Genomic DNA, 14,848 nt, shown 5'->3' on the forward strand with positions numbered 1-14,848 from the left:
TTTACCATTATGCAATGCCCTTCTTTGTCTCTTTTGATCTTTGTTGGTTTAAAGTCTGTTTTATCAGAGACTAGGATTGCAACCCCTGCTTAATTTTGGCCTTCCATTTGCTTGGTATATCTTCCTCCATCCCTTTATTTTGAGCCTATGTGTGTCTTTGCACATGAGATGGGTCTCCCGAACACAGCACACTGATGGGTCTTAACTCTTTATTCAATTTGCCAGTCTGTGTCTTTTAATTGGGGCATTTAGCCCATTTACACTTAACGTTAATATTGTTTTGTGTAAATCTGATCCTGCCATTTTGATGCTAGCTGGTTATTTTGCCCCTTAGTTGATGCAGTTTCTTCATAGCATCAATGGTCTTTACAATTTGGTATGTTTTTGCAGTGGCTGGTACTAATTGTTCCTTTCCATGCTTACTGCTTCTTTCAGGAGCTCTTGTAGGGCAGGCCTGGTGGTGACAAAATCTCTCAGCATTTCTTTGTCTGTGAAGGATTTTATTTCTCCTTCCCTTATGAAGCTTAGTTTGGCTGGATATGAAAATTCTGGGTTGAAAATTCTTTAAGAATGTTGCATATTGACACACACTCTCTTCTGGCTTGTAGGGTTTCTGCTGAGAGATCTGCTGTTAGTCTGATGGGCTTCCTTTTGTAAGTAACCGGACTTTCCCCCTGGCTGCCCTTTTTTCCTTCATTTCAACCTTGGTGAATCTGACAACTATGTGTCTTGGGGTTGCTCTTCTTGAGGAGTATCTTTCTGGTGTTCTCCATATTTCCTGAATTTGAATGTTGACCTGCCTTGCTAGGTTGGGGAAGTTCTCCTGGATAATATCCTGAAGAGTGTTTTCCAACTTGGTTCCATTCTCCCCATCACTTTCAGGTACAGCAATCAAACGCAGATTTGGTCTTTTCACATAGTCCCATATTTCTTGGAGGCTTTGTTCATTTCTTTTCACTCTTTTTTCTCTAATTTTGTCTTCTTGCTTTATTTCATTGAGTTGATCTTCAATCTCTGATATCCTATCTTCCACTTGATCAATTCAGCTATTGGTACTTGGGTATGCTTCACAAAGTGCTTGTGCTGTGTTTTTCAGCTCCATCAGATCATTTACGTTCTTCTCTAAACTGGTTAGTCTAGTTAGCAATTCCTATAACCTTTTTTCAAGGTTCTTAGCTTCCTTGCATTGGGTTAGAACATGCTCCTTTAGCTTGAAGGAGTTTGTTATTACCCCCCTTCAGAAGCCTACTTCTGTCAATTCGTCAAACTCATTCTCCATCCAGTTTTGTTCCCTTGCTGGTGAGGAGTTGTGATCCTTTGAAGGAGAAGAGGTGTTCTGGTTTTGGGGATTTTCAGCCATTTTGTGCTGGTTTCTCCCCATCTTCATGGATTTATCTACGTTTGGTCTTTGAAGTTGGTGACCTTCGGAGGGGGTCTCTGAGTGGATGTCCTTTTTGTTGATGTTGATACTATTCCTTCCTGTTTATTAGTTTTCCTTCTAACAGTCCAGATCCCTGCTGCAAGTCTGCTGGAGTTTGCTGGAGATCCGTTCCAGATCCTGTTTGCCTGGGTATCCCTGGGGAAGGCTGCAGAACCACAAAGATTGCTGCCTATTCCTTCCTCTAGAAGCTTCATCCCAGAGGAGCACCTGCCAGATGCCAGCCAGAGCTCTCCTGTATGAGGTGTCTGTCGGCCCCTACTGGGAGGTGTCGCCCAGTCAGGCTACACGGGGGTCAGGGACCCACTTAAGAAGGGAGGCTGTCCCTTATCAGAGCTCAAACACTGTGCTGAGAGATCCACTGCTCTCTTCAGAGCTGCCAGGTAGGGACATTTAAGTCTGCTGAAGTGGCGCCCACAACCGCCCCTTCCCCCAGGTTCTCTGTCCCAGGGAGGTGGAGGTTTTACCTATAAGTCTCTGACTGGGGCTGCTGCCTTTTCTCAGAGATGCCCTGCCCGGAGAGGAGGGAATCTAGAGAGGCAGTCTGGCGGCAGAGGCCTTGCTGGGCTGTAGTGGGCTCCACCTGGTTTGAACTTCCTGGTGGCTTTGTTTACACTGTGAGGGTAAAATTGCCTACTCAAGCCTCAGCAATGGCGGACGCCCCTCAGAATTACTTTTTACAAGCACCTGTGTTTTATCTCTATTAAAAATAAATTTAGGCCAGGTGTGGTGGCTCCATGCCTGTAATCCCAGCACTTTGGGAGGCCGAGGCAGGCAGATCACTTGAGACCAGGAGTTCAAGACCAGACTGGCCAACAGGGCAAAACCCCATCTTTACTAAAAATTCAAAAATTACTCAGGTGTGCTGGTGCAAGACTGTAATCCCAGCTACTTGGGAGGCTGAGGCACAAGAATTGATTGAACCTGGGAGGTGGAGGTTGCAGTGAGCCAAGATTGCACCACCGCACTCCGGCCTGGGTGACAGAACGAGACTCTGTCTCAAAAAATAACATAACATAACATAACATAACATAACATAACATAACATAACATAACATTAAAATAAATAAAATAAAATAAAATAAAATAAAATAAAATAAAATAAAATAAATAAAATAAATAAAATAAAATAAAATAAAATAAAATAAAATAAATTTAAAGTCAACACACCTCATCAAATACACATATATTAAAAGCATACTGTGGTTACAAAGGAAAGACTTCAAACAACATACAAAAATTTATGGAAATCACCGAGGAAGGCAATTTAACAAAGATTACTTTAATAAAAGTTAAAGTTTTACATTTAAAATATTTTGACAGTATACATTTGCATTAGTAAGAATGACTGAAAGATGATGAAGGAAATAAATCAGAATCAAACAAAATACCTTATACCCTCACACATTACATAATTATTTTAATGTACTCAAAGCTTATTTGTGTAAATATCAAAGCCAGGTTTGCTTTATACTTTTTTCCTTTCAAATAGTAGGGAAAAAAAATCACACTGGTTTGAGCTAACTTCAACATTATATAATCTTTATCATTTCTTACTGCTAGTTTCAAAAGAAATAAAGCATCCTGGATGTTTTTTTTTTACACATGGCAGAGTTCTGAAAAGAGGGAGAAAACATCTCCTTTTACCTCTGTTCTGTACTTGCTTTTCATGAACTTGCTTTGAACTTTTAAATTTATCATCCCAATTTTCATTAAAAAGCAAAGTGAATCACCATCTCCTGTACAGAATTAGAGCTATGGATGATGGAAAAATAACCTCCAGGTGAAACGAACACTAGGAGGAGGTGAAAACTCCTACATCCTAAAAAAGATTTCGGAGTTTTTCCCAAGCCAAAAGGAAACATAAAAGCCTAACAAATGGTTTGCATAAAACATGGCAGAAAGTGCACAGATGCTGGTTAGTGTCATCTGAAAAGACTTGGTGAGACAGGTTCATAATTCTTCTCTTTGAAGGAATTATTTTTTTAACCCAACGACCTTCTCATCCAATTATATCTAAAGCTTCCCAGAAATCAAAAGCATGAAGAAAAATCGTAATGGATCTTTCCAGCATTTAAAGATCATCAAAAGCAGTGGTTTCTATTATAGTAACAGGCTTTCCAGGGTTGAAGAAATTAATCTAATGATCACTGTTACCCAGTGTTTGACATCTACATCAACAAACCGAGCAGAACCCAGAAGCTTGCCTTTTATTCCCTATGAGCTCATTATATCTGATTCATCTCAGGAGTGAGCATCCGAAGGTGGGTGGGACAGGTTTCCTCTGGGACCAGAAAGGGCCCATCTCTGCTTATCTCAAGTTTAAAGAATTCCAAAAAGTGATCAGGTTGTAACCTGGGCTTCTTTCCTCTGAAAGAGAACTTAATGAGCTCGATTTACTCTTGATACATTTCCAAGGCAGCTCTCTAAACCTAACGAGCCTTTGAACACAGCCCAGCAGCAAAACTGATTATTATAGGGTTATAAAGTCATTCACAAATATTCACTGACCACCTACTAAGTGTTAAACACTCTGCTAAGGGCTAGGGATTTCAAGGCAAACAAAATCCAGTTGCTCTATCAAATCTGCACAAAATAAAAACAAGATCTGAAAATGTAAAAGCAGTAGCGGACTTCACTGCGTTCCTCTAGTTCAAGATACATCCCTTCCCACCCCCATTCTTTCTACCCTCTGCCTGGTAGACCCTCTTTCTCTCTTGCTAACTCCTACTCATCCTACAGAACTCAGATTAAATGTCACTTCCTGTCCTGACTCTCCCAGGTTAGATTCCATGCCCCTGTTACATGCTTCTAACAGCACCCTAGTCTTCCTTATTAGAGATGTTTTGCTTCTAACCATAACCGCTTCTCTAATGGTCTGTTCTCCCTGCTATTCTGTGCCACCCACATGGTCAGAATTGCTGTCTGTTTTGCTCTAGCCTCCGCCATCCACAGTGCTCAGTATATAGCTGGCACTCAAAAAAAAATTTCTATCTAAAATAATATATGGTCACTGTCTAATAAGCAGAAATAGCCAACTTAAGTTTATTGCTAAGATAAGCAGTTTCTGAACTTCAAGTTATAGTTTCCAACTCTCTGAAACTGCTAACACATATATTAACAGATTTTTTTCATTTAAAATGGCTCATTATAAGCTCTGTCCCTCTATAAGCTACAAACTTCAAAGAGCATTATTTAACATATCTTTCAGATATTCAACAATGTTTCATTCTTTTTAATTTTAAACTAAGTGGTTTTTTATTAGATTCAAAAGCTTCTTAATCAAAATTAAATCTCCTTCGAAACACTGTCCCCCAAAATAAGAACTGGTATTGAAGTTATATTCACCTTAGAGGGGTCATATCTTCTGAGGGTTTCCAAGAGTTTTGGAATCTGTATTCTTGTCTCTTCTTCACAGAAGAAAATCCAAGATGAATTTCTGCTATATGTTACAGAAAAGCTGACCAAAAGAAACAAGTTTCAGTAATCACTTCTGTAAAATGAGTTAATAATAAGGTTTAAAACTGATCAGTAGGAAGTGAATGAAGGGTACACAGAATGGCATATCTAATTTTTTTCTCTATATTTTTCTTCAGCTTATAGAAAAGCCAGATGCTAATGGTTTAAAAAACAGCTGGAGTTCTTAAAGTTAATTCTCTCCATAACAACACTAATTCAGGGGATAAATAATTTTCAAATATCAACTTGAAGCATTTTATTTTTTAAGAAAAAGCATATATAGGGCAGGGTGCGGTGGCTCATGCCTGTTATTCCAGCACTTTGGGAGGCCGAGGTGGGCGGATCACAAGGTCAACAGATCAAGGCCATCCTGACCAACGTGGTAAAATCTCGTCTCTACTAAAAATAAAAAATTAACTGGGCATGGTGGTGCACGCCTGTAGTCGCAGCTACTCGGGAGGCTGAGGCAGGAGAACTGCTTGAACCCACAAGGCAGAGCTTGCAGTGAGTCAAGATCGCCACTGCACTCCAGCCTGGCAACAGAGCAAGACTCCGTCTAAAAAAAAAAAAAAAAAAAAAGCTATCCATGATTAAAAACCAATCATCAAGAAATTTGGTTAAGGTAGTAATCATAAAAAGTAAAACTCAAATTTACTTCATTTACTGAGGAAAACCACACCCTCTTAATAAAAAGACTAGGGGCGTAAAAGTGTTCAGGTAGGAATGTCAGTCACACGTGGTTAAACAAACGTACTGCGGTAACAACGGAAGTATGGTCCATGCACCTTCTTGTTTAGCCAGCTGATGAAGGAGGAGGACACTGGGGAGCTCCTGAGAAAACAGTGATCAAAGAAAATAAGTATGAATTGACTACTCCAAAAAAAAGTAAAAAAAAAAAAGAAAAGAAAAAAGAAAAAAAGAAAAGGCTTGGCTTAAAATGCAGCTATTTCTAGAGACCTGACATGATACTCTTCAAATCACTTCTTTTTCCTCATTTTCTCCAGGAGCCACTGGAAATGAAGTATTTTGGCTGAATCCATGCAACCTCTGCACTCTGCACCACCCACACACCCAAATAGAGCTCAAGACCTACAAGGAGGGTCTTCCGTGACTCGGAGCCAACCTGAAATCTGTGAAGGTGACTTGAAGGGAAGAGCCTGGGGGAAGCAGTCAGGGATAACTCAGAGGCACAGAAGCAGTTTTTTATTTTACATACAACATATGGAACTTGTGAAAAGGAAAACCCTTTGGCTAAACTAGAGGATACAATATTTCATCTACCTCATGTGCAAAAATTACTTTTTAAAGTTCTCTAAACACATTAAAACATCCTGATAACAAAAAGTTTTGGTCTAGAAATATAATTCTTAATTACTCAGGCAATAATAGGAATAGCATAATAATGGAATTGACAAATTTATAAGCATAGGAGAAACTAAAATTCAGAAATAAGGCACAACTGTGCTTACATAAATTATGTATACATATATAAAAAGAGATTAATATTTTTAAGGCTACGAGTGTTAGCTTTGAAGTAAAACACTATTCGCTATATTTCAAGTTGTTACAAAAGCCAAAAGTCAAAAATTCCATATCTCATATGCTTAAACCTCCTCCAACAAACTTTATTATATCCTCTGTTTTATACTAGCTATAAAACTATATTTCTAGTAACCATTACAGACAAAAGAATTCAAGAATAAGTACCTAAGTATCTGAAATATTACTGTACTGATGTGGATTTCACAGCCGTCTTAAAGTTCATAGATATTTATTATTTAAGAAGAGAATAGTCTTTAATGTAAATCTCTGGAATTAAATTTCAAGTAAATCTCATTTATTTTATATAATATTCATTTCAACTTCCATGTACAAATATGAAATGCAAAAAACAGTAATCACAAGTTAAATCAGACAAACAATGTAGTATGTTAGAAAGAGCAAACCTTAAGGCTGAATTAGCAGTTACCCAATATAAATAATTCAGGGCCTTCCTACTGTTACTTCTGAATTATGCAGTAATTTTCATTGTCTTTTTAAAATTCCAGCAAATATATATATTCATGAAGGATTACATAAGAGCAGAAAATCATGTGTAAAGAAACTAATGACGTTACTATTTGCATAAAACTTTGGAATAATTATGGGTAAATGCAAATGTGAGCTAGACAAGAAAAGAAATATAGCAAATTTTTTTAAGTTTTACATAAAAGTAGCTGAGTTATTATGTATCAATTAAAATTATGATGAAAACTTTATAATAACGGAAATGTCTTTATGTTTAATAGAAAAAAACCAGACATGATTCCAAGAATAAAACAAAATCCTAGATGAACAGAAACTAGAGGAACCAGAAAGTGAAAATATTTGTGTCAAGATGATAGAACAATGAGATATATGTTTAAAAATCCTTCAATTAAAACATAGCTAAGTTTTTTCAACATTGAAGGAAAATGAATGCACCTCAAAAATTTACTTCCAAACAAGTATTATACTTCCTAGTTACAGGATATATATAATGTAATATCAACAGCTATTAACTGAGAAAAGGCTTCCTTTGATACCTTGACAGTAACCTCAGCAGAAAGGCTACAAGGGCACTTTCCCGGGAGATATTAGAAGACAAGCTTTTTAATAACTCTGCCACAACATAAAATGTGGGAGGCAAAGGTTTAGGTAGTGCAAACAAGGAATCACATCCTAGATTGAAATAAACTCTATGGATTATCAGTAGATTAAAGTCATTCATAGCTCCATTATATTTGTTTACTAAATCATATACTAGATTTCATATTTGCTTCAGTTTGTGAACCCGAGATCAGTCAAATTTTCTGTCTCTCTGTATCTCCAAATAACAACATTTCAAAAGCTAGCATGCCTTGTTAATAACACTCTCCAAAGGTGAGTACTCAAAAATACAAAGTAGGTGCTACTTTGGCACTCAGAAACCTGCTCTTGATTAACTCTTGATTAAGCCACGGTCATCTTAATTATAAATAAATTTTAATCTACTAATCCCCAAAAATGCCAAGAGCTTTTATTCTTGTCATATACATACATATACACACATATATACATATACATATATATATATATATGAATGCACACAGAGACCCAAACAGACGTAATATTACACTTAGATGTAGTAGCACCTTAAAGGTAATTATCAAAAAGCGTGCAATAAAATTTTCTATCAAATGATCTTATCTCAGTTCCTACCACTTAGGATTATAATAATTTATGTTCCATTTATCGCCATCACAAGATTTAGACCTTCTTAAAGGTAGTGTCACTAAATGATACCATTTTTAGATTCAAAGCAAGTTTTTATTTTTATTTTTGGAGATAGAGTTTCACTCTTGTCACCCAGGCTGTAGTGCAATGACGCAATCTCGGCTCACTGCAACCTCTGCCTCCCAGGTTCAAGTGATTTTCTTGCCTCAGCCTCCCGAGTAACTGGGATTACAGGGGTGCACCACTATGCCTGGCTAATTTTTGTGTTATTAATAGAGACAGGGTTTCACCATGTTGGCCAGGCTGGTCTCGAACTCCTGATTTCAGGTGATCCACCCGCCTCGGCCTCCCAAAGTGCTAGGATTACAGGCATGAGCCACCGTGCCCAGTCTCAAAGCAAGTTTTTAAATAAGTAACTGGATAAATAACTAAAAAATAGTTTTCAAATTAAAATTCAAGGGGAAAATAAGAAAATGTTATATCAACATTACCAAGAGCTGTCTGGAATAAAGACATAGTAAAGGCATTCATGCATGCAACAACTGTCGTCAATCTAAATGATGCCTAATCATGCTACTATTTCAAACCTAAAAGGTAATTCAAAATTCTCTCCATAATGAGATAATGCCATAACAGGCAGGCATAAAGGAGCTAAAAATACAAATGATCAAATATGGATAAATGACAGAAAAAGGAAAGAAAATGAAAAGGTTGATTGCAGTAATTTAAACTTTCATGTCAACTCTATTTATCTCTTTGAATTAAAGTCTGCCTTTATCAGCATCCACTGGTATCATAATCACTTTGAAGACAGAAAGCCTAGTGAACTTTCAGTCGGTACTTCCTTGGAACACATTTGTTATCAAGGCATGAATTCATATTTAAAGCAGCTAATAATTATTGAGAGCAAACAAATTTAAAACCAACATTCTAATTCATTAGTTGGTTCTTATACATATTCATCATCCTCATTTGGGAAAGGAGTTTGATTCCAATATCACAGCTGAGTATTCTCACAATATTTTTAGAATGGAGAAGGGCCATTATTCTTGACATGGAGGGGAAATCATTAAAAATTTATATGTAGAAATATTAATAGTATGAATGAAAAAGCTAACATTTGAACACGGATTAAAATAGATGAATATATAAAATATCATAAATAACCTTAATTATTCAGCAGATTTGGTTTTGAACCATTTTAGTTATTCTGCGTGTCTGGAAATAATTCAACAATTAAACTACATGCTGCTGGTCTTTCCCTTGTCAACAGACTATTTGCCAGTATTTGTCATTTGTCCTTAATTTAACCTCTAAACCTAGAAGTACATGGGTTTATGGTCTCATTCAGTTTTATTATCAGACTACATGCTAAATTAGAAAGTAAGATCAGCACACTGGTTCAGTATTAGGCAAAGGTTCTAAAAAATTGAACTTTTGAGACTGATTCCATTTCAACTGTATGTCTAAATTCCAACTATTACGTCATTCTGAGGCACTGAACTGAGCTTTTAAGACAACAAATAAATTATGGTGAAAATTAACATCTGTTTATTGTTACAATTTCTTCTGTAAGAGGTAGGTATGTCTTATGAGGATAACAGAGATCTGTAATATGCTATTTGCAACATGTATCAGACAGATTTACTAGCCTTTAGAAATCCAGTATTCATTTATGGCCCCCAGCAGATTATATGTGATGTTATAATAACATACCTTCTAGGAATCTGAGTCTGTATTACAAAAAAAAGAAAAGATTTCTCTAGATACCTGTCTTATTAAATGTCCTTTCCTAACAAGATAAAATACTACCTCATTATTTAGAAATTTTTATTTTTATGAACGATTTACTTTGAAATGCATTACTCTGTCCATTTTATAGCTCATATAAATCTATTTTAACTAATAATTCATTCACTCACAAAAGGCTGTAAAGCTCAGTATTTAAGGATCTGATTTTTGGAGCCAAATTCCTTCCTCTGAATCCTGGCTCCATTTCTCCTGAGCCATGCAACTTGAGTGAGTTTCTTATCCTAGTTGTGGCTCTGCCACCTCATTCTCTCATGTGAGATGACAACAGCAAAGGGAGCAAGTGAGTTAATACATGCCAGGCACTTGGCATGTGGTAAGCATGTGATGACTATTAACAATATCATCAATTTTGCAGTAATTTTTGAGCAACTACTATGTACCAGTTACTGTTCTAGGAATACAGTAAACAGCTGTGATAAGACAGGCAGAGTCACTGCCCTCTTGGATCTCATGTTCTCATGAGGGAGACAGGCAACAAGCAAATAAATCTACAATATAATGTCAGGGATAGAAGCCATAAGAACAGAGCCATATGAAGAGACAGACTGAACAGGACACTGTTTACCTATCAACACGGCTCTGCTGCACGAGGGATCATGGCCCCACCTGAGAGTCAGGAGGCAGCAAGGCAGAGAGAATAGGCTTTGGATCCCCTCAGAACCGAGGTATAGGACTGACTCCACTATTTTATTAATCTCTCTAAGCCTCAGTTTCCTCTCTGCAAAATGGCAAGAATAACAGCAGCTAATTCATAGAGTTAAATGAGCTGATGCTTGAAAACAGCATAGCATAGTGTACCAATATGAGCACTAAATTAAATAACGACGACGATGGGCACTCAAAAAAAGCTACAGTAACTACTGTAGTTTCCAACTCTCTCTACTCCAAACCCTGGGCCCATAAACTAGATGTCTCACTAATCCCTCAAACTCCACATTTCCAAAAATGAACTCATCATCTTAGCTGAGAGTAGCTCATCCTCTTTTCTTCATCCATTCCCTAATATCCAGTGACACCCACGATGTATTGCCTCCTCCAGTGACAGTCCTCAAGCTGCCCAAGACAGGAGTCTACCAAACTCATACTACATTTCTTCAAGGCTTAGTTCAAATGCCATAAAAAAGCCTTTACTTGCATTTCCAGATGGGGTCACAGCTTTCCTTGCCTATGTTCTCAGGGGGCCATGTTTGTACTGATTCATACAGCAATTCAACCAGTGGAATGACCTGCTCCCCCCATTAGAATGAGCCTCCTGGAGGGCAGGTGCCATTTCCAGCAATAGGCACTGGGCATGGCACAGTCTACAGTGACCTACACCCTGGAGACGCCATCCCTGCTGGGCATCACACACCACTGGCACCATGCTCATGGAGCCCCCACCTCCTCTGCACACTTGCATGTGCTGGCTTTGCACTTGGCCTCCACTGTCACCACTAGACACCCAGAGGAGGGAGGTTTAAAGCTACCTGCTTCTTGGGGTCTCCAGCTCCATACTCATCCAACATGCCATGCTGGAAGGGAGGCCTACCCTCCCCTGAGCTTGGGAAGCCCAAGCACCTGGCCTCCATCTGCCTTAATAGGCTGAGCCTCAGCTCCCTCCAGACACAGGGTGTAGACTTCTCCAGGAAGCAAAGGAGTTCAAATGCTGGGCAACCAAAGAGAGACAAAGGGTCACGACACAGCCTTCCAAATAGTGTGAAGATTTCATTACTGTTGAGCAACTTGGCCTTGAATCTCAATGTTCTATTTCCTGTGATGCATGAAGTTCTATATAAAGACACATGTATAAAAGATGTTTCTAAGAATGCTAGTTGTATATGTGAAAAAGGACAGTATTATTTAAGTGAGAGAATGTGTATAAAAAAAAATTCTGTTTTCTCCTAGAGCATCCTGTCCAGGCTGTTGCCCAAAGCAAGTATTCAATCAGTATTTGTTGAATGAATGGGTCAATAAATTTGCATTCAACAGCAATGTAATAGTCTCAAATTTAATAAATAAAAATACAATTAATGCCTATCAATTTCTAGAAGTAAAATTAACTTTCAGTAAACTATTAAGCATCCACCAACTCCTTTCACTTCAAAAGAAAAGTTTAATGATACATGGCATCAAAAAGCTGAGGCAATAAATCACACTCATGACTCTCAAAGTTAACCTTTTAATGAAGTAACTCACAGTCTCCCTGCGAATAAAAAAAAATTCTAAAATTAGAAAACGCCAGGCCATCTTTCTCAAGCTTCTTTACACTAATCTATGAAAGGCTTTGCTAGCTCTCCTGGCTTAACAGATGAAAATCAGGTGTTTTTTGTTTTTTTTTTTTTTTTAAACTAACGAGGCAAGGGCCTAAATCTTTTCAAGAAAAATAGTGATTTCCAAAATTTTCTGCAAACAGCAGAAAAAAAAATAATTTGTAAGGTTGAGATTATGCCAGGTTTTAAATAAAGGGTTTATAGTCTCACCACAAAAGGCTACAAAATTAGAAGTGTCGGTTCTCTTCTAAAGCTATATAGTTCGGGGTGGAGAGAGTATAGAGGTCTCTAAGCAGCTAGGTTAGCTCCATTTGGTCTAATGCAGAAAATGTAATCCAACCTATGACCTCCCCATCTCTGCCCCCAATAATGAAACCCTTTTAAGCATCCTGACTTCTGATTTTTTTTGGGGGGGGCGGCAGTGTTCGCACGTTGCCTTGCCTGGAACCATAATTTATCTCTGGTTCTGCTATTTCTCAGCTCCTGCCTTAATTCTAAACACTGTCCTACTCCTCTCCCCAAATATTCCTTCTACAGTGGCTTACTTCTCTGCTCCCCATCCAAAGTGATTCCCTGGGCAAGCAAGACCCTGGCCTTGTGCTGAGGTTAAAGTTCCTACTTTAGCGTCTTCAAATGGTGTCCAGATCCTTGCTTTACTAGAACCTACTGAAAGCAATGCAATTATGCTTTATCTTCTCTCCTTCATTGTTTCCAATTTAATCTTACGTAAAGTTCCTCTGGAGAACAATAATGGTTTTAGACAGGTGTTAATATGCTTTTGAAACTACAGGAAAGATTATCTCAGCATGGGATCCCCTTGGTGGCTAGACCCCAGGTTCCAGAATTAAAAAAAAAAAAAAAGACTCAGGTGACAGCTTTGCCATCACAACATAAATTCAAGATATTTAACAGTATCATCTCTAGAGCCTGAGCTGTTTGCTCTTCTGTTTCATGTAACAAACAAAATATTTAATATAAGAATTTTTACACCAGTATCCACTCCAGAAGGAATTTTAAGTCAAAAAAAACAGAAGTCAAATCATAATTGACACAGATGCTGTGCACACAATAGGCATCTGAACAAAATAAACTCAGGCAGGTGATTTATTAGATCATTGCACAAACTCTCCTTATGGGTTTCTGTCTCACCTCCACTTTGCTTTTTGTTCGTGTACCTCTTTAAATAGTCAATCTTGATCACTTCACATTACCCTTCTACCTGTGACACAGGGAGAAAAAAACAGGGAAAAAAATAGCTCTTCTTCAAACTCTGTATTCTTCTATGTGCAGATCTGCATTTAGGAAGCCATAGTCATCAGCCACATCCCCACTCTCACCAACCCTCCTTTCCATTCACTGCAATCTACAAAGATCACGTTCCACTCCCAACACACACTTTACCCATCCCACAAACTGTTCCCTTACAAATTCCAGTTCCTACTTGGCATCCCAAAAGTAGACCTTCTGGCAATTCATGTCTTCATTTTCCAGAACTATGTTCTAAACCTATGTTCTCCAGCTAATATTCCCTGTCTTTCCTAAGTGATTTCACAAAAGTCTTCCCTCATTCTTTGCTCAGGCTTCACATGCACAATTAGCACAGTGTCAACTCAAACTTTTTACATATTGCTACACAGCTTCAAACACGTATCGTCATTCTCAAGGCCCCCATGTGTCTACAGATGTCTTTTTTTTTTTTTTTATACTTCAGGGTTTTAGGGTACATGTGCACAATGTGCAGGTTTGTTACATATGTATCCATGTGCCATGTTGATTTCCTGCACCCATTAACTCGTCATTTAGCATTAGATGTATCTCCTAATGCTGTCCCTCCCCCCTCCCCCCACCCCACAACAGTCCTCGGAGTGTGATGTTCCCCTTCCTGTGTCCATGAGTTCTCATTGTTCAATTCCCACCTATGAGTGAGAACATGCGGTGTTTGGTTTTTTGTCCTTGCGATAGTTTACTGAGAATGATGTTTTCCAGTTTCATCCATGTCCCTACAAAGGACACGAACTCATCATTTTTTATGGCTGCATAGTATTCCATGGTGTATATGTGCCACATTTTCTTAACCCAGTCTATCGTTGTTGGACATTTGGGTTGGTTCCAACTCTTTGCTATTGTGAATAGTGCCGCAATAAACATACGTGTGCATGTGTCTTTATAGCAGCATGATTTATAGTCCTTTGGGTATATACCCAGTAATGGGATGGCTGGGTCAAATGGTATTTCTAGTTCGAGATCCCTGAGGAATCGCCACACTGACTTCCACAATGGTTGAACTAGTTTACAGTCCCACCAACAGTGTAAAAGTGTTCCTATTTCTCCACATCCTCTCCAGCACCTGTTGTTTCCTGATTTTTTAATGATGGCCATTCTAACTGGTGTGAGATGGTATCTCACTGTGGTTTTGATTTGCATTTCTCTGATGGCCAGTGATGATGAGCATTTCTTCATGTGTTTTCTGGCTGCATAAATGTCTTCTTTTGAGAAGTGTCTGTTCATGTCCTCTGCCCACTTTTTGATGGGGTTGTTTGTTTTTTTCTTGTAAATTTGTTGGAGTTCATTGTAGATTCTGGATATTAGCCCTTTGTCAGATGAGTAGGTTGCAAAAATTTTCTCCCATTCTGTAGGTTGCCTGTTCACTCTGATG

The 14,848-nt window shown here is 38.1% G+C and overlaps 1 protein-coding gene across 5 annotated transcripts in view; it reads right to left on the bottom strand.

The window, feature by feature from the left end:
- B3GLCT (beta 3-glucosyltransferase) overlaps positions 1 to 14,848 on the bottom strand; it is a 137,953-nt gene that overhangs the window by 73,196 nt on the left and 49,909 nt on the right. For 4 of the 5 annotated variants that reach the window (XM_032150532.2, XM_058437704.1, XM_032150531.2 and 1 more), the window contains exons 5-6: positions 5,652 to 5,728; positions 4,787 to 4,898 (exon numbers count right to left, since the gene is read on the bottom strand). The exons of the other annotated variant lie outside the window; for it this stretch is intronic. In XM_032150532.2, the coding sequence (XP_032006423.1) occupies positions 4,787 to 4,898; positions 5,652 to 5,728 (189 nt within the window). The remainder of the gene's footprint in view (positions 1 to 4,786; positions 4,899 to 5,651; positions 5,729 to 14,848) is intronic. 5 annotated transcript variants of the gene reach the window in all.

Source organism: Hylobates moloch, unplaced genomic scaffold (genome assembly GCF_009828535.3).
Source record: "Hylobates moloch isolate HMO894 unplaced genomic scaffold, HMol_V3 SCAFFOLD_4, whole genome shotgun sequence".
Lineage (NCBI taxonomy): Eukaryota > Metazoa > Chordata > Mammalia > Primates > Hylobatidae > Hylobates > Hylobates moloch.